The sequence below is a fragment of the Malania oleifera genome, chromosome 6, assembly GCF_029873635.1.
Source record: "Malania oleifera isolate guangnan ecotype guangnan chromosome 6, ASM2987363v1, whole genome shotgun sequence".
Classification (NCBI taxonomy): domain Eukaryota; kingdom Viridiplantae; phylum Streptophyta; class Magnoliopsida; order Santalales; family Ximeniaceae; genus Malania; species Malania oleifera.
The window spans coordinates 45,273,558-45,292,890 of NC_080422.1; the positions used below are offsets into that span (position 1 = coordinate 45,273,558).

The 19,333-nt window shown below is 35.6% G+C and overlaps 1 protein-coding gene across 3 annotated transcripts in view; it reads left to right on the forward strand.

Annotated features, from left to right (window-relative positions):
* The window catches only part of LOC131158256 (cycloartenol synthase-like), a 102,456-nt gene extending 85,786 nt beyond the window's left edge, over window positions 1-16,670 (forward strand). For 2 of the 3 annotated variants that reach the window (XM_058112995.1, XM_058112994.1), the window contains exons 12-18: window positions 8,361-8,417; window positions 9,793-9,839; window positions 10,095-10,238; window positions 11,573-11,750; window positions 12,061-12,141; window positions 15,266-15,349; window positions 16,229-16,670. In XM_058112995.1, the coding sequence (XP_057968978.1) occupies window positions 8,361-8,417; window positions 9,793-9,839; window positions 10,095-10,238; window positions 11,573-11,750; window positions 12,061-12,141; window positions 15,266-15,349; window positions 16,229-16,342 (705 nt within the window). In that variant the 3' untranslated portion in view covers window positions 16,343-16,670. Of the gene's footprint in view, window positions 1-8,360; window positions 8,418-9,792; window positions 9,840-10,094; window positions 10,239-11,572; window positions 11,751-12,060; window positions 12,142-15,265; window positions 15,350-16,128 lie in introns of all 3 variants that reach the window. The other variant, XM_058112996.1, reaches the window with a different exon arrangement.
* The last annotated feature ends 2,663 nt before the right edge of the window (window positions 16,671-19,333 follow it).

Sequence of the window (19,333 nt, forward strand, 5' to 3'; positions counted from 1 at the left end):
GGTTTCTTAGAATTTTCAATTTAGAAGACCTCTTAAAGATAGAGAACTGTTTGAACTTTCATTCGTGTTGTCATTATTGAACAATTGTTATCTTTCTTCAGCTAGAGATACTTGGTCTTGGGTTTTGGATCATTTGAGGGTATATTTTGTAAATATTTTTTTGAGTTTTTAACTTGTTCCGATTCTTGTTTTGCCCTATATTCATCTATTTACAGGCACAAGCTCCCTCAAAAATAATACTTTCATATGGTTGTTTGTGCTTAATAAAATCAACACTAATAACTTGTTGTAGGTCAAGAGACCTTTGAAGGCCTTATCTCCAGATGTATGCATGTGTCACGCGCCAAATATTTCACACCTTTGTGAATGGACCGTGCGGCACTAGCTAAAGCCCTTTTGTTTAACTAGTCAGCCTATCGTTTACCACAATTCATCCGCAAAACACTATCATTGTCATTCAATCAAACATAAGCGGAAGCCGTAAGCAATTTATGAAGGCAGTGGCACTTAAGCAATAAACATTGAAGCAACGTAATTCATTAACACCTCCGTTAATATTGTGTGTCTAGCAAGGGAGGCAAGTAGGCTAAACACGTTGAAAATAGCTAGTGAGTTTTACAAGTTGATGAACACTCACCTTTCCCTAAAGAGCTTTCTGTGCTATTCTCACTCTGGCACTAGGAAACATCAAAGTGATTGAGAGTCATACTGCCTTTTTTAGCATAGGGAGAAACTACTATTGGAAAATAAACCTACACTAGTATTTACATAATGGAAACCCATCCCAAACGCACGAGACAAGTAGTCACAAGCAAGCATAATGCCCTGAACAAGCTCGGCTTGTGATACTCCCCCACTTATGAGGTCGACCGTCCTCGTAGACTTTGACGCTAGGTACGCCTCAACTTTGTGCATGAACGGTTGCATATCTTCGTCAGAAACCCAATTGATTTTTTGTCACCAAGGCCTTTCCACTTCACTAAGAACTCCCACCGCTTCTTCCTTGAGGATGTGAACTCTTTGTCTACAAGGATGTCTTCAACTGCACGTCTGTTAGGTTGCACTGTCTTCAAATTTGCTTTGGTTGACCGACTTCTACTCGGATCATTAGTGTTGGCATTGAACGGCTTGAGGTAGCTGACATGAAACACAAGATTAACTTTCATCCAAGCCGGAGGATCAATTTTGTAAGAGGCCTTCCTGACTTTGGCCAAGATGGGGACTAGTCCTTCATATTTATGAAGTAGTCTCCTATCTCGTCCTAGTAGTGATCTGATCTATTCAAGATTGAGCTTAACAAGCACTAAGTCACCTACGTTAAGTGCTGTGGTCTTCTCCCCTAATCTACTGACTTCTTCATCTACTTAGAAGCTTTCTTTGGGTACGCTTGGGAAATCTCTGCATTCTGTCTCCGTTCTCTAGTGAAGATGTATGCCCTGAGACTCTTTCCTTTGTACGGCTTGTCCACTGTGTGAGGTAACAACGGTTGTTGGCCTGTAACAAGCTCAAAAAGGCTTTTGTTGGTTGTTGAGCTCCTTTGGTCATTGAAACATAATTGAGCCACATCAAGTTGTTGCACCCAATTCTTTTGGTTGACATTGACAAAATGGCGCAAGTATTCTTCTAGTAGCCCATTGAATCTCTCTATCTGTCCGTCTGTTTATGGATGGTAACTCGAAGAGATGTCAAGCTGTGAACCAAGGATTTTGAGAAGTTTTGTCTAGAAGTTGCCGATGAATCTTGAGTCTCGGTCACTAACAGTATCTTGGGGAGTACCCTAATACTTCACAATATTCGTAAAGAATAGTTGTGTTGTCTCCTCTGCTGAACAATACTTTGGTGCGGGTATAAACGTACCATCATGGTTTTAAATCGCGGTAGCGGGTAGCGTAACGTAACAATAACGGGTGTAATGGGAAGCGGGAGTAGCGGATGTTACATAATGCGAAGTGGGTGTAATGGCCGTGAATTTTTTTGAAGCACGCACAACCTTGTGCATATTAGCGTACTTGCATGTTTTAAGCTTTTAGCCCTTCTTAGAAAGAGTTTTAGTGTATTTTTGATCCTTTAGTTCGAGTAACTAAGTTATTTGGTAGGGGCAACAAGTTTACATTTGTTTTAAATAACCATTGATAGAAAAATTACTTATGTGTGCGTATTTATAATTCTCATTGTTTTTATCTGTGGTAAATTCTTATGTGTGCTAAATTAATTAATAAAACAAAATACATTAGACACTTCATTAATCTATTAGACACATAAGACATACGAATAATACAAATATAAAATAGCTAGAAAAGAAAGAAGGTTGAAGTTGAAAAATATAATACATAAATATTGCATTACTAATATTATCAAAATAAAATATTTTCCTAACAAGTTAGTATTTTCAAATTGTTAATTCATGCATCTATTGTGAGTATTTAAAGAAATAATAAATTTGTATCATTGTCATTCTCTTTATAATCTTTTCCCCCTCTTGCCACTTGGTATATTGAGAATGATATATGAAAGAGAGAGAAAAAGTGAGAAGAAAAAGTAAAAAATTAAATAATTTTTTGGTGTAATAGTCCTATAGCGGTTACGTAGCAATCGTAGCGGCCTTTACGTAATGGTCGCGGTCCGTAACGACCGCTATGGCCGTGATTTTTCTTCCCACCGATTTCGCGGTGTGTAATGGTATCGGTAATCGAAAAAACCGTTACGTAACGGTTATGTAATGGTCGCGGCCTTTATTTAAAACCATGCGTACCATATTTCGAAAACATGTCTATAACCACAAGTATAGACCTTGCGCCTCCCACTCTGAGCAAGTTGGTGATGAAGTCTAGTGAGACACTTTCCCATAGTTTGGATGGTACTGGTAGGGGTTTCAACAGCCCTGCAATCTTCTTCTGCTCTACCTTGTCTTGTGGGCAGGTGAGACAAGTACGGGTATAATCAACCACATCATCATGCACGTGCGGCCAATAATACCCTTGCTTTAGTAACGCCAAAGCTGCCATCTTGGATGTCCGGTGCACATGGTATCATGACACTCTCTCAGTAGTGTCTTCCTCAGATTTGTAGCTTTGGCACAAAGATCTAGATACCATGGGTCATCAGCAATCCGTCTTCCATCCATAACTAACGTGCTTTCCCCTCTTCGGTCAACTTCATGAGAATCTGTGCAACTGGATCTTTGGCTAAGTTTTTTTTTATGCGCTCTCGCATCATCATGGCAACTGTAGTAAGAGTCAAGTGTGCTACCATTTGCAAGGCCACCAACTCGGCCTTCCTACTCAATGCATCAACAACTTGATTCAAGCGCCCTGCCTTGTACTCAAATGAGAAATCAAATTCTGTCAAGAATTCTTGCCATTGGCCGTGCTTGGGTGTCAACTTCGGCTGTGCGAGGGAGTGGCTAACACTCAAGTTATCCGTTTTCACCACAAACCTTGACCCAAGTATGTAATTCCGCCACATGCTGAGACAATGTATCACCACGAGCATCTCCTTCTCTTGAGCTGCATATTTCCATTCCGTTTCACTAAGCTTACGACTCTCATACGCAACAAGATGTCCCTCCTGTAATAAGACTCCTCCAAGGGCAAAGTCTGATGCTTTTGTTTGCACTTCGAAGGGTGTTTCATGATGTCCGAAAGAGCAAGTACTAGACTCTCATCATGGCATCCTTCAAGTCATCAAAGGCTCCTTGGCACTTCTTTCTCCAGTTCCATGACCCTTCTTCAGTAGTTCTGTCATAGGAGTAGTTCTCTGCAAGTACCCCTTTACGAACTTCTTGTAATAGTTGGCGAGACCAAGAAAGGAACGCAACTCCTTCGTTGGGATCTTCCATTCTTGAATTGCTCTCACCTTCTCCATATCCATCCTGATATGACCTTGCTTAATCACATGACCAAGGAATATGATGCTCCGCTGAGCGAAAGAGAACTTTTCTTCACATACAAACTATTCCCCTTTAGCTTGTCGAACACCTTCCATAGATGCTATTTATGTTCTTCCAGAGTGGAACTATAGACAACAATATCATCCAGGTACACCACGACAAACTTGTCAAGATACTCACACGATACCTGGTTCATCAAGGTACAAAATGTTGCAGGTGCATCCGTAAACTCAAATGGCATCACCAAGAACTCATATGTCTCATACCGCGTCACACAAGTTGTCTTCGACTCATCCTCATCAACAATTCTCACCTGATAGTAGCCTGACCTCAAGCCAAGTTTAGTGAAGTACTTGGCATGACTCGGCTGATCCAACAAATCAACAATCAATGGAATAGGATACTTGTTGTGCACTATCACCTTGTTGTGCGTGTGGAAGTTTACACACATCTGCATGCTCTCGTCATGTTTCCTCTGAAACAACACCGTTGCTCCGAAGGTGCTTTGGAATGGCGAATATATCCCGCTTCTAATAAATCATAAAGTTGTTTTCTCAACTTTGCTAGCTCTGGAGGCGCCATCTGATATGGCCCCTTAGCAGGTGGTTTCACTCCTGGTAATAATTCGATCTAATGCTCCACACCCTGTCATGGAGGCAAGCCATGAGGCAGCTTATTCGGCATCACCTCCTTGTACTCATCCATCATAGCTTGGATGGTCGTAGGCACCGGCTCTTGGCCTACTTATTCATCTACCACCATTGTGGCTAGATATGTTTGCTCACCCCTTCTCAACCCATTCTTGAGTTGCATGGCTGAAAGGAATTTCTCGTCTTCTTCTTTTTTGCAACGGCTTGCACCATGCATGGGTGATCTCCCATCAAACATAGGGAACCAGCAAAAGGCATCAGCACTACCTTAGTCTTCCTTAGGAATTCCATTCCCAAAATGACTTGGAAGTCATCCAACGGCACTGCTGTAAAATTCGCATGATTTGCCCACTGTCCAAGCTTCATAGTCACTTGCTTGGCTACTCCCAGAGTAGGCTAGGCTATAGAATTCACTGCTTTCATGTGTCATGAATCCTTCTCCAAGGATAAGTTGAGTCTCCTTGCTTCTGCCTTTGAAACAAAATTATGGGTAGCCCCAGTATCCACCAAAGCATTGGTACTCTTCCCATTGATCCTAGAGTCCACAAACATCAGTCCTTTCACTTGTGTAACTTTCGGTGCTTTTGCTTGCTTTTCCAATGCATTCACCAGCCGCATTGCACCCATCCTCAGGGTATCCTCCTCTTCCCCATCACTTTCCATTACCTGTTTTGCAGTGGAAGCTTGCAAGGCATTGAGTGATGCCTTGTGAGGGCACTCAACAACTCTGTGAGGGCCTCGATACAAGTAGCATGAAATTCTACTCTTTCCAATGGGTGTGTTGAACCCTTAAGATGATGAAGCTTCTTTTGAAGTTGATGCCTTATAGTCGGCTCCCCCACTTTTGGGTTTGTCCTTCTTTAAAGACTTTCCGCTATTTCCCCAAATGCCAAATTTTTTGGACAAAGCGGTATTGTCACCAGCGTAGTTAGTCAAACATTCTGTTGCAACTTGTGTGGTAGACAAATCTTGAACTCTTTGCCTATGAAGTTCTATTCTTGTCCATAGTTTCAACCCCTCAAGAAAATAGAATAGCTTGTCCTTTTCCAGCATGTCCCCGATATCTATAATCAAAGCAGAAAATTGTTTCACGCATTCCCTGATTGACCCAGTATTCTTGAGGTCTTTCGGCTTTTTCCTAGCATTGTACTCAACATTCTCAGGAAAGAATTGGGCCTTGAGCTCTCTCTTCAAGTCTGTCCAACAATCCACAACATAACATCCATTTTCAGTCTCATTGTACTTAGTACACCACCATAGTTTGGTGTCACCAACAAAGTACATAGGCGCAGTATACTTTCACCTGTTCTGAGTCTATCCTCAAAGCATGAAAGTACTGCTCCATATCAAACAAGAAGTTCTCCAACTCCTTGGCATCACGGGCACCTCATATGTTCTGGGTTTCGGTGCCTTGGTCTTGCTAAACCCCAGAGTGTTAGAGTTTTCCATAGCAAGAACTATCACATTCACCTTTGCAGTCAGATAAGCCATCTAGGCTTGCAAGGTTTCCTCAGTATGGTGAAAGTCCTCTAACATTTCCCCCATCGAACTTTGTTCATGCTTTTGTGATCCCTCCAATTCATCAACATGTTTCGTCCGTCAGGCCATCTTTATGGCCACATTGTTGGCTGCCGTCTCAGCTTGTGCTTCTAGCATACTAATTCTCTCAGCATTGGTTGGCATGGTCATTTACCAAAGCTTTACCAATCCCATAACAAAGGCAATTGAATTCACGTAGCAACTAATTGAGCTCTGATACCAGGTGTCACGAGCCGAATATTTCACACCTTTGTGAATGGACCGTACGGTGCTAGCTAAAGCCCTTTTGTTTGACTAGCCAGACTTGTTTACCACAATTCATTCACAAAACACTTTCATTGTCATTCAATCAAACATAAGCGAAAGTAGTAAGCAATTTATGAAAGCAGTGACACTTAAGCAGCAATCATTGAAGCAATGTATTTCATTAACAACACCTCTGTTAGCATTGTGTGTCTAGCGAGGGAGGCAAGTAGGCTAAACACGTTGACAATAGGTAGTGAGTTTTACAAGTTGATGAACACTCACCCTCCCCTAAAGAGCTTTTTGTGCTATTCTCACTCTAGCACTAGGAAACATCAAAGTGATCGAGGAGTCCTACTGCCTTTTTTAGCATAGGGAGAAACTACTACTAGAAAATAAATCTACATTAGTATTTACATGATGGAAACTCATTCCTAACGCACGATACAAGTGATAACAGACAAACATAATGCCCTGAACAAGCTTGGCTTGTGATGCTATGCTATTTGAATTCTGAAACAACACCTCATCTATTTTTAGACTGAATAAGCTTGGAGAACTTTGGATAATGGGTCTGTCTGCATCAGTGGAGGAATTGTTGTTTGTTTCTTTTGAGGGGTTTGGTAGAAGGAAGGAGAGAATGACATTATAACAATATGCTATTTTTTTAGAGTTGTGGGGATTATGGTTGAAGCGTAATGCAAGGATTTTTTTAGGGAGAAAATTGAATTGGCAGCTGGTTTGGGAGAAGATTCATTACCTTGCTTCTTCATGTTGTGCTGGGTTGCTTTAAGGGAGCTGGTTATTCAGATATTCAGTGAGATTGGAGGAATCTTCTGTTCCAAATTTTATGTTTTTTTTTTTTCCCAGAATTTTGATGGGAGAAGTCTCTATCTCCTTTTTGTAAATTCTCATCTTATCAATGAAATCTCTTCTTTTGTTATCAATTTAAAAAATAAATAAATAAAATTTGAGGGCTTCATGTACTTGCCTAGGTATCTCTCTTCTTTCTTTATTAATACATCTTCTTTTAGAAACCTAATTGAACCAAAAAAAAAAAAAAAAAAAAAACCTCAAGCTGAATGGAGACCAGAGGTTCTCGCAGCAGGGTTCAATGGTTGGGACCAGAACTTAGTTGATATTGTTGCTCCTGTTTTGTAGACTCTAAATGCAGTAAAACAACAATGAATTTCATTGTTCTAATTAATTTAATTGAACTAGCTAGGAGAAGCCTTTCAAGTAAATTGAAATCCGTTAATTCATGATACTAAAATCTGCTTTATTCCAAAATCATATTATGAAATCAAATTAAACAAAGAATTTCAAAAGTAAAATACAACTGATCTTAAGTCTCCATGCTGCTGAATATTAATTTATTTATTTTATCTTTTAATTTAATTTAGTAAAAACATTTAAGTTCAATTTTCTTCCCCTTTTATGAGGTCACTGTGTTATTTTTTTTCTTTGCTTTTGTTGAATATTTCTTCTCTCTATGTTGGAAACTCCACAGAACTAAAAGATTAAATAAAAATATCTCATAACTAAAACATTAGGACTTTTTCTTTTTTTCTTTATTTTGGATAGAGAATAAAAGAACTTTAAGGTCAAGACTCGAGAACAATCAGTTTTGCCTGAAGACAGAGCTTGGTTCTTTCATCTATGCTTCTGTAAACTTAATGAATCTAGGGTCCCAAAGTTAGACCACACTCAAAAGTAAAAAATTGTTATAAACATAAACTTTCATGATAAAAAAGTTATAACAATCTTTTTAAACTTTTTTTCTGGTTTGCTGAAGCTCAGCTCTGAGGTTCAACTCAAATTAAAAACTAGTGCTGCTCACAAGACCAAAGAGTTTTATTAGAAAATGTTTCTCCATAGTTATGCACTCCATTTTTACTCTTGTTGACAATGCATAATTCCTTGCCAGCCTGCTTTCCTGTATTAATTTTTGGGTGGACCATATTTGAGATCCCTGTTTTCTGGCCCCTGGGTTGTATTGTACTGCTTGCCTAATGCTTTTTTGTTTTCAACTACCACAGAATGATGATGGTGGCTTTGCAAGCTACGAATTAACAAGATCCTATCGGTGGTTAGAGGTAACATTCCTAAGTCTTTAAAAAAACTTTTTTTTAAGTATTTTTTACTGTAGTTGAAAAGCTTCAATTGCTTCCTGCTTCCTTAGATTCTGTGGCTTTGTTATATATTTTGCAGATTATAGATTACTGAGTTTCAGTGGATTATTATTCATATATTTCTTTTGAAGGATATTCATTAGCGGGAATGTACTATTGAAATAGTAGCATTGTTTTTACACACAGTTTGTATGCTAAGGGACAGCATATGACTTATTAGTGTTAGCTGTCTTAAGATATGATCTAGGATTTGATTTAGTTTAGGTTACCTAATATATGAATACTTTGTGATTATTAATATGCAATTATGCATCTATAAGGTATGCAGTGGCAGGAACCTTAGGAATATCAACCCTATGGTTGTTCTGCAAATGAAATGTGAAGGGGGATTAGTAAAAGAGCTAATGACAGGCTTTTGAAGGTAATTAGGTGCTGAAACTTTGAGAAACTATGTTACTGACAAAGTGGGATAGCATTTTTTAAAAAACATAATAAGTTGCTAAATTGAGTACCTAATTTGGGATTTTAACTAATGTTAATGGAAAAATGTAGGGTTGAGGTCTGGACTGATAAGAACATGGTTTTACAGTTAAAGTAGAGCTATGAGTGAGTTGGAAGAAGGTTAAAGGCTTTCAAAGAAAAAAAAAAGTGCTGTAGATAAGAGAAAGAAGAAGGCTAGAGAGCATATAGAAAAGAGGCTACAAAGCATACAGAAGAGGAAGGGAATAAGGGAAGACAGCCAGGCTGACAAAATAATAGCTTAAGCATTTAGATCAAGTGGTAATAACCAAAAACCAATAAAAATCGTTTTCCCAATTGACTTTTAGTGTTAATATTGAGCTAATCTCATTCTTAGATTATCAAACCACTTGCATGGGTCATGGAAAACCCCATCCAAAGAATTTCACAAATGTACCAAACACTTAGGTTTTTCGCTGCTTTTGTATCTTATTGATGAAAGGTCTGTGTCCTGTTTGTGGCATGATTTGAGTTAGGAGTCCCTGGAACAAAATTATTTTTTACAGGAAAACTGCATTTGTATTGTGTGTCCATATGTTTGGGGGACAGGAGATACAATTGTGAAGATTGTGGCAAATAACCTCTGCTGTTTCACTTTTTCTTCGCAGCTTTTAAAATTATCTTTAGATGTCAGGTCTGTTAGGTTTGTGAATATGAGAATGCCAAAGTTCTTTGCTGAGCAACTTTTGTGCAAATATCATTATTCTTGTCATTTCAATCAAACTTGTTCAAATATTGTCCTTGTTGAATGAGATATGTTTCAAATAATATTTTAATATTTTAAACTGCTATGTTTTTTTTTTTTTTTAATATTTTCCAGTTAATCAACCCTGCTGAAACTTTTGGTGATATCGTCATTGATTACCCGTAAGATTTCAGGACATTCACATAATCCCATTTCCCATCTTTACCTTTTAAAAAATGGGTACGCTTTTTGAAATTAAGTGCAAAATGGGGGAATTCACTAGTAAATTTTGAGATGTTGACTGGTCAGTGTGCATCCCTGACTGGTAATATTTCCTGATCTTGCGATTAATTTCAAATAGCTCACCACTTTTGTTGTTCTTCCTATTTTTTCATCATGGAACTAGCTGACATGATTTCAATTGTCTGGCACTGTAGGTATGTAGAGTGTACATCAGCAGCCATTCAAGCACTGACATCATTTAAAAAGTTACATCCCCAGCACAGGGGGGAAGAAATAGAAAACTGTATTGCTAAAGCAGCTGAGTTCATTAAAAGGATACAGGCCCCAGATGGATCTTGGTTTGTATTTATTTTTTTATTTCAGTCATGATATATTCTATTGAAGTTTGAGTGTGGTAATTGGAGGCTTTCATATTTCCTTATTGTCTAAACAGTATAGCATCTTACTCATGAAAAAAGAATGCGAGTGTTTATTTTTAAAAAACATACTAAAAAATACTCATTCAGGGAAAGAAATTATTATTATTATTATTATTTTTAGAGCACAGAGTAAATTTTGCATGAAAAAGTGCTTTCTTAGTGCAACATGAGTTTTATGCCAAAAAAATCATTTAACATATAATTACATCTTTGCCCTTCTAAGCAAGGCCTTAAATTTCGAAGCTCCAAAAGTACGGAAATTTCAAAAGAAATTTTGATTTTGATGTCAATTTCGATTTCAGTTTGAAAGAACAACAGAAATCATTAATAAAGCATGGAATCTTTTATGAAATTTCAGAAATGGTTAATAGACATGATAATGTAAGATTTATGACTAATATATTACAAGTTAAATACATCTATGTTGTGTATGAGGTGGAAAAGTTGTAATATAATGTGTATCAACTATCAAACATATTTGTAAGATAATCTGCAATAAACATATTCAATTATTCAAATAAAATTGATAAATCATTTAAATAATATTTATTATACAAATAATGATAATTTAGACATGAATGGTTAATAAAATGTTGTTTTAAGTTTATTTTCAAAAGCTCTCATAATAATATTTTGTTTCAATAAAAAAAATAAATTAATTAAGAGACTCACTCCTAAATCTCTCATTTGAATTTTGCGGAAATTTCATTCCATAGATAAAATTTCGACAAGTTTTGCCAAAATTTTGAGATTTTGATAAATTGTGGACAATTCTTTGAGATTTCGATGGAAATTATGTAATATGGAAATCAATTGCCATTTGAATTTTGAGGGTGATAGAAACTGGAAATTTCAACAATTTTGTGGAAATTTAAGACCATGCTTGTATGAAAATGGTAGTACATGTGTTAAAGTGGGGGCATGTTAGTCATTTCCTTTATGTTTGCTGTCTGACCATCCATTGACTGACAAAAAGTACTCTGCTCAAATTATTTCTAAAGCTTGTATGTTGAAGCTTTGCAGTCTTAGAACTTATATTTTGCACTTATAGGAGCACTTATGGAGTTATGGTGTATACACTGCCAAACAAGTACCATATCACTTATCAAAAAGTTTATTTATTTATTTATTTATAATTATAAGCCCCATCAATTCTTGTTTTAATCTATGTCAAATGCAATCTTAACCTTTTTTATACTTAAGCTGTCTTTATGAAACTAAGAGCCCTTGTTGATGTAGATGATTTTGCACAGGTATGGTTCCTGGGGAGTTTGCTTCACCTATGCAGGATGGTTTGGAATAATGGGGTTGGCAGCTGCTGGATACACATACAAAAATTGCTGTAGCATTCGTAAAGCTTGTGATTATCTGTTGTCCAATGAACTTCCTTCAGGTGGTTGGGGAGAGAGTTACCTATCATGTCGGAACAAGGTAGTGTTTTCCATCCTATATGGAATATGGTGCCATGCCTCTGCATAGTGTTTTTATTAATGTGCTAATTTGGAGGTAAGAAGATTGCTTACCACATTGAGAGTAGTTCGAGACAGATTTTTTGGTGAGTGGGTTGCCATGCTTCTGTAGGAACTGATCACTATTCTTTGATTCATGAGCTTTCTTGGGCACCTCTTGTCTTTATTATTAATGGCTCGGGTGAAAGAACATTGAAATGCTGTTTATATGTTTTATATTTTTATGATTACATTTCTTGTGAGAAAAGCATTTTAATATGTCTTTTAAACAGGTCTACACAAATCTGAAGGGTAATAAGGCACATGTTGTCAATACTGGATGGGCTATGTTGGCTCTCATTGAAGCTGGCCAGGTACATTTGAAGATCTGTTATGCTGCTATTTGTTTTGATAACTGTAACTATTAAATTAGGATCCTAAAGCTTTTCTAATTATATAGTGAATTTCTTAGGATTTGTTGCCAAGAGAGATGCAGAATAGAGGGGAAGAAGAGGAGAAGCAAATAGAGTGAATGAGACACATGGGAAACACGCATTCAACTTCTTCAAGTCAAATATATAAAAACTGATTTTATATGATTTCCACACACTAATTTACAGGAAAAACAAATAAAAGAAATTAGAAATAAGCCTCTAAAATAAGACACTTATATTACAAATAAACCCCAAATACACACAAGCCTGCTCCAAATTAATCTGATCATGCATAATAACTACTACTTAACTAAACACATTTGGGTTTTCTGCCCAACAATCCCTTGATTCAATTCCTGCCTTCAACAATGGTCCACCCATGGTCTGGCTTCTTGTTCTACATCAGTTCTACCAGTTGGAAAAGATTTGTCCTTGAATTTCAAATATATGGGAGGATCAGAAAATAGAAGCAATGAACTTGGACTCTTTGATAGTTGGTGCTTGATCGATGCAAGAAACCTTGTTCCTTTGGTACTACCTGAGATAAAAATTAGTTGAATTGAGAACTGTTATCAATGAGCACATTGGGAATGACAAACTCAACAATGGGAATGTTTTGAAGACTTTAGATGTCCTCAAAAAAGTTTTTTATTGGTTGGTTGGTATAACAAGTTTCAAAATAATCTTCTTTCCACTATAGTGAAAGAAATATGTATTCTCATGCCCTTGAGTTGCACTCAAATCATGCAACCAAGGACAACCAAGGAGCATATAGCCAATATTCATGGGTGTGATATCACACCAAAAATTACAAAATAATCACCTATTTGGATAGAAGCTGAACCCCTTTCACTAACATGTAAAATAGTGTTATCAACTCCACATATCTTATAGGGCTGTGAATGGGGTTCATTATGAAGCTACATTCAAGTAAAACCATTTTTAGAAGCCACATTCACAGGGCAGCTTCCATCAATGGTGATTTTGCAAACAGTTTCTCCACACTTAAGTGTGGATATTGTGCCTAAAGTATGGCAAAAAAGGACTTTTTTTAATTCCAATAATTTATCCCCATGTTGTCGATTTTTGTTTTCCTGCTTCAACATAGTCCCTATTTCATACAAGGCCTAGCCCATTAAAGAAAGCCTAGTTTTAAATAAATAAATAAATAATAGAGATAGAAAAACCTGAATAACACTATTTAATAACGGATCCAGCCAGCGTACCAACCCCCCTGCCCGAAAAAAAGAGTAACCTAGGCCCTCTTTGCAACCCTGTTTCAAAACCAAACTCAGCCCTGAGCAGCAGTAAGGATTTTTGGCCAAGAGAGAAACAGAGAAGACAGCAACAAGAGGAAGGGAAGAGAGGGAAGATGGAGATAAAAGGGAAGTGTGCATTCAACTTCTCTGATTCAAATTGCAAAAACTGAGATTGCATGATGTTCACACACTAACTAAAATACAAGAAATTACAATTAAACCTCTAAAAGACACATCTATTAAAAATAAACCCCAAACACACATAAGCCTACTACAAATGAAATTGAACATGCATAATAATTATGAAATGACTATTTGAGTGTAGGGTGGGATGATCCCTTGATCCAATTCTTCTGAATCAGTTGCAAACAATGGCCTACCCATGGTCCAGCTTTGTATTCTACATCAGAATGTTTTAGTTCCTTTTGTTTTAGATAAATAAAGGAACATTATATGGTAAAACATCCCAAATGGAATCAGTTATATGAGCAGGGTTATCTTGGTAGTTTCATCAAGAAAGGTCTTGTGTGAGAATAACCTTTAGTGCTTTTTCCAATCAACTGAAACTCCAAAATAAATTATGCAATTGGATTTATCATGTCTGGTGCATAGGGACTGGCTTATTTAGTTCGTTCAAATGCAATGTGATCATTTTGTCTTCTTCCTGTCTGAAATGTCTCATTGTAGTTACTTTGAACATCTGAGGCTAGAACTGTATATCCCTAAAATGAAGGAGAATATTTGAGTAGGTTGAGAGGCATAATTACTTGAATTAAAAACAATATCTGTTTGGAGTTTTTTCTTTCATATAATGTGCATGAGCGAGTAAAAGGAAAGGAAATAAATGAAGAAAGTGAGGGTTAGACTCAGGTCTCAGGTGCCTCAATCATGTCTTGGTTTGTGCCCCTGTTAATCAAGGTTTTCAAAACTTATTAAGGCTCACCACATTATGAGAACACTCTTAAAAGCCTTGAGCCTTCAAAGTTAAGTTGGGTTCTCGTTATATATCTCAACCAGTCAAGTTTGTCCTCTTGTTTCAAATACTGTCAAATTTTGCTTGATCTGTCATCTTGATAAGCACACATGAATTGTATGCAAAAATTGAAGTCAAGAAGATGGAGTATAAACCAAGATGGAGAACAATTGTTACTAAATGTTTTTGATTAACATTAAAGTTGCATTCAGCTTTTAACAATGAGATGGACGTTTATTTGCTTCTATGTTTAGTATAGATAGATGTGGAAAACTGTCGTGGATTTTATTTAAATTTTTCTCACTGTTCTCATTTTCCCTGCTCAAATTAGCACCAGAAGTGCATATTAAAGTAGAGTGGGTTTCTTTTGTGCATTTTAATGCTTCGCACTTTCTTCTTCTTCTTAATGGCTCCCATTTTCTTGAAAGATCAGGTGAATTTATTCCTGCACTTTTTGGTTTTTTGAACTTCAAAGCATTGCTTTGCTGCATTTTACTTTTAAATTCTCCCATATTTGACTTTGTGAGAACCATACATATATGTTTTGCATGTGTAGTAATTCTCACTAACAAGAGTTGTACGGTATTTCTTATGACAACACTTAGAGGACTATGTTTGAACATGCCCATTCTGGAATTTTTTTGTGCTGGGTTTTTGAGTGTTGTGACACTGCCAACTTTTATGCTAAGTTAAAATTGAGCACTGCGTGTGCATGTCGATTCAATAGATTCATCAAGCAGTTCAGTCTGGTGATGCTTCATATATCAATAGCTTCTAATCTAGATGCTGACCTCAGTAATGCTTATGTTTTTGTTGTTTTCCTTTTTGAAAGGCTGAGAGGGATCCAACACCATTGCATCGTGCTGCAAGGTTATTAATTAATTCACAATTGGAGAATGGAGATTTTCCTCAGGAGGTAGTTCTAATGCACTGCTTTTAATTTTGTATGAGTATGATCTTGATTGTTACCAAATTTCTCATTTGCCAGACAACAATAATGCACTAAAACAAATCTAGACCTGATACCATGCTTCAATTCTTGATGTTAAACATCATAAAAAATTTCATCTTCTATACTACAATGCACTTTTGGGCCATTTGGATACCAGGATTTGCATTAGGGATTTGCATTTGGCCAAGTGGCCAAATTTACTGTTTAGATTAGTAAAAATATAAATTATAATTTGCTTAAAATCCGAAGGAAATTTTGGGCCTAAAAAGTAGTGGATTTTATACAACTGTTCTCACTCATTTAAAATGTAATTTGAAATTCATAATTTGACATCTCAAACATCCATGAACCCAAATGCATGCCTAGAAAATCTTAGCATGCATTTGGGAGCATGAAATTCGGCCCTTGCATTTGGATTTATATGGACTTGGACAAAATACAGTATAAAATTATGTTGTGTTTTGTCTAAATCCACATAAATTCAAATCCAAGGTGGAAATTTATGTTCTTAGTCATAACTTTATATCGTAATCATGCCTTTAGGAGTTTAGATTTTTTGGACCTTAGATTTTGATTTGTGTAGGTATAAAATGATACAAAATTGTATTAGATTTCATTTAAATCCATACAATTCTAAATCCATGGTCTGAAATCCATGTTCACTAAACACAACCCAAGTGCCTTTCAAACAACCTTTGTCTCTCTTCAAGTATTTGATTATTTATTGTTTTACATAAATTTAGTGTTGAAGCTTCCACGTTCAACTTTGATTGTTTCTGGAGTGAAAGTTGATTCTCAGTCTATGTAAGCCAGCTTTTTTCCCTATGTTTGTGGTCACTTCAGGAGATCATGGGAGTCTTCAACAAGAACTGCATGATCAGTTACTCTGCATATCGAAATATTTTCCCAATATGGGCCCTTGGAGAGTATCGTTGTCGAGTATTGGAAGCCTTCTGAAAAATATATGTATTACTAAATATTACTCTCAACACCTATCCCTGTATCCTCTATTTTACCTATTTGACTTGCATTGCATATTTTGATGGTGGGGTTTTTGGCATGTATCTTAGGCTGAGGAATAATTTAGGGAATTTTTTCTTCCTCGTAATGTATTTTGTAATTTGAGTAACTTGGGGATTTCTCTTAATTTTCTTACGTGCCATCTTTGGGGGGAAAAACATTACTAGACTTCATCATGGGTTTGGGATTCGGACTAGACTGTTTGAGAATTGAAAACCCTAATATTTGTTTTATTTATTTATTTATCTATTTGTTTATTGCTTTTTAGTCATTTTGTTCTGCTGATCATTCTTGCTTTCATGCATCTTGATTCAGCATTATGGCCTCTAGGACTTCTGCGTATATTTTTTTCTTCAAAATTAGTTGATGACCTAAGATCTTATTTAAAGATTCTTATGTTTGTTTGTTTGTTTTTTTTTAATTGTGTTATGCCTATTTTGCATGCAAAAAGTTTGAATAATTCCCAAAAATGAAAATAGTGAATGAATGGAAATTTCCTCTTGGCTGGACTGGTTGTGGCTAATGGGAGCACATGGGTTGCACGTGGAAGATTTTGGCTTGTTAAAAATTTGATTTACAATCATAATTTTCAAGCAAGAGGTAATGTAACATGGGATTAGGGGGTTTATGGGCTGCTACATTTATCCTGAGAATAATGTGAGAATAAGTCTTATAAGATGGAGACTGGATTTATGGACAGCATTAGAGTCATTGAATTTTGAATTCCAGCATTCGAGTGATCCTTGAGCCAATCAATTTCAAGTTAACAATATAAACTTTAATACATAAAGTGGAATAAGTAAATCAAATCAACTTGTGAGAAGTTGTATATGGTAAATCAGCAAACCATTTGATAGAAGTTGTTCACTGTATGTAATCCTATTGATATTACTGAAGTTTTTTGTTTGTCGCTATTATATAGATTGCAATTCAATTATAGCTATGCAATTACAAGTTAGTAAGTATTACTGAAAAAAGTTATTGTCCCCATAGGATTTGAGCATATAGGAATGAATCCAAATACATCGCTTTTTGGCAAAGAGTAATCTACTAACAAATAATACTCACCTCGATTTGCATTGAATAAATAAACCCTTTAGAAATCTATATCAGTATTCATTGTCAAATGAACTGCATCCTTGATAAGTACATAATTTCATTATTTTCATTGAGGCTCTAAAAATATAATTGCATCATAAATAAAACTCCAACACCAAGTAACAAGCAGCTCAAAAAATCAATAGATCGTTTTTGTACTGTTCAAACTTGAGCATACAAGAATAGATTTAAATACATCACCTTTTGATGTTGTGAAGGGTATTGGGAGAAGCAGGTACCCTAAGAGGTCTTCACATGTTGCTAAGGTTAAGATCTTAATCACCTCATTTGTCAAAGCAAAGCCTTCTATGCAAAATCTTCATCAAATCTCAAGCACTAGACAAGTAAAGTAGCAAATAGTTTTAGGTCTAACTTGTATATGCTGTATTAAATATAAATGAACATTAAATATGGAGACACACCATGAGATGGTGCATTCTGAAGGAGCAACAAGGAAGCATTGTAATAATCAAACAAATATTACTCTTCCAAATGAAATTATATGGTGTTTCCTCACTTGTTTCAAAAAAGAATAATGGTGAAGAAAAATATATACTTCAACAGTGCCAACAATACTGAGGACAAGGACTTTTAATTAGTACTTCTTCTTCCCTTGAAATACTGCATAGTTTATAGTCATTGTCTTTTGTTTCTCTCACCATAAATAGGCTATTTCAAAATTATCCCTATAAAAATTTGTGTTATTCTTGTCCCCTTAGGGCTCCCTCATGTGCTTGATTATGAATGACAAGATTGAATTAATGCAAAGGACCTTACATTTATAATTTACCTTTTATATGATCCTACATTATATCTTAGTTGCTTTCTGGTTTATGTATCTAATTGTATAAATACATGATATACTAATATTTATATATCAAATCTTTAGATAATATATTTTATAATGAGTATAGCAATTTTTATTGTTCAAAAATCAATTACATGATCTAAAAAATTGCACGTAATTCAATCATTCAATAAATAATCATTTTTTGCACAATTGTAGTGTGTATGAGCATGTGCGTATCAAAAATCTCATATTTGTTAAAGAGGAGCCTAAAATAAATGGTTATAATTAATTATTGTTGAATTGCTTTCCCAAGTATTTCTAAAAATTCTTAAGATTTGAGCATCAATGAATATTAAATGTATAGGTAAATAAATAATTAATTATATTTGAGAAGCTACAATTGAATTGCAATAGTTTTGACTTTGTTCATTGCAATATTGCTTCTACTTTAGTTAGACATATTCCTACGTCGATATTATTTTTTAACTTAACAATTATATTTTAAAGTATGAAGTTGAAACCAAAAACAGAAGTTGGAGTAAAAAAGAGGAAGATAAATGAAGAATAGAAAGAATATTTGAAACATAGGCATGTTTGCTTGGAGAATTGAAAAAACAATATGGCTTTTTCGAAAATTATTTGAAAATTTAGAAATAAAAAATAGGGCTATTTCAATGAGGAAATAGTGCCGGATTTATTTATTTATTCATTTAAATGTTGTAAAAATTAAAAATTAGCTAACTTAATATTTTGTAATTTAAAAAAAAAGTGAAGTAAAAAATATTTTTCACAACTAAACGAGCCTTTAATCTTTTTAAAAATTTTTAACATGTTCATGTATATTATGTAGTCAAAGAATAAATTATGTAAAGTGTTTTTTTGTCTATATATAATAGCAAATTGAGCATAAGCTACACAATAGGAGGTAATCCATCTTTCATCTCTCAACTCTGTCCACCTTTAATCAAAGTTAGAACATAAAACTTCCAACATGGAAGTTCCAAACCTTTTTACTTAGTCTATATATATGGTTTATTGTC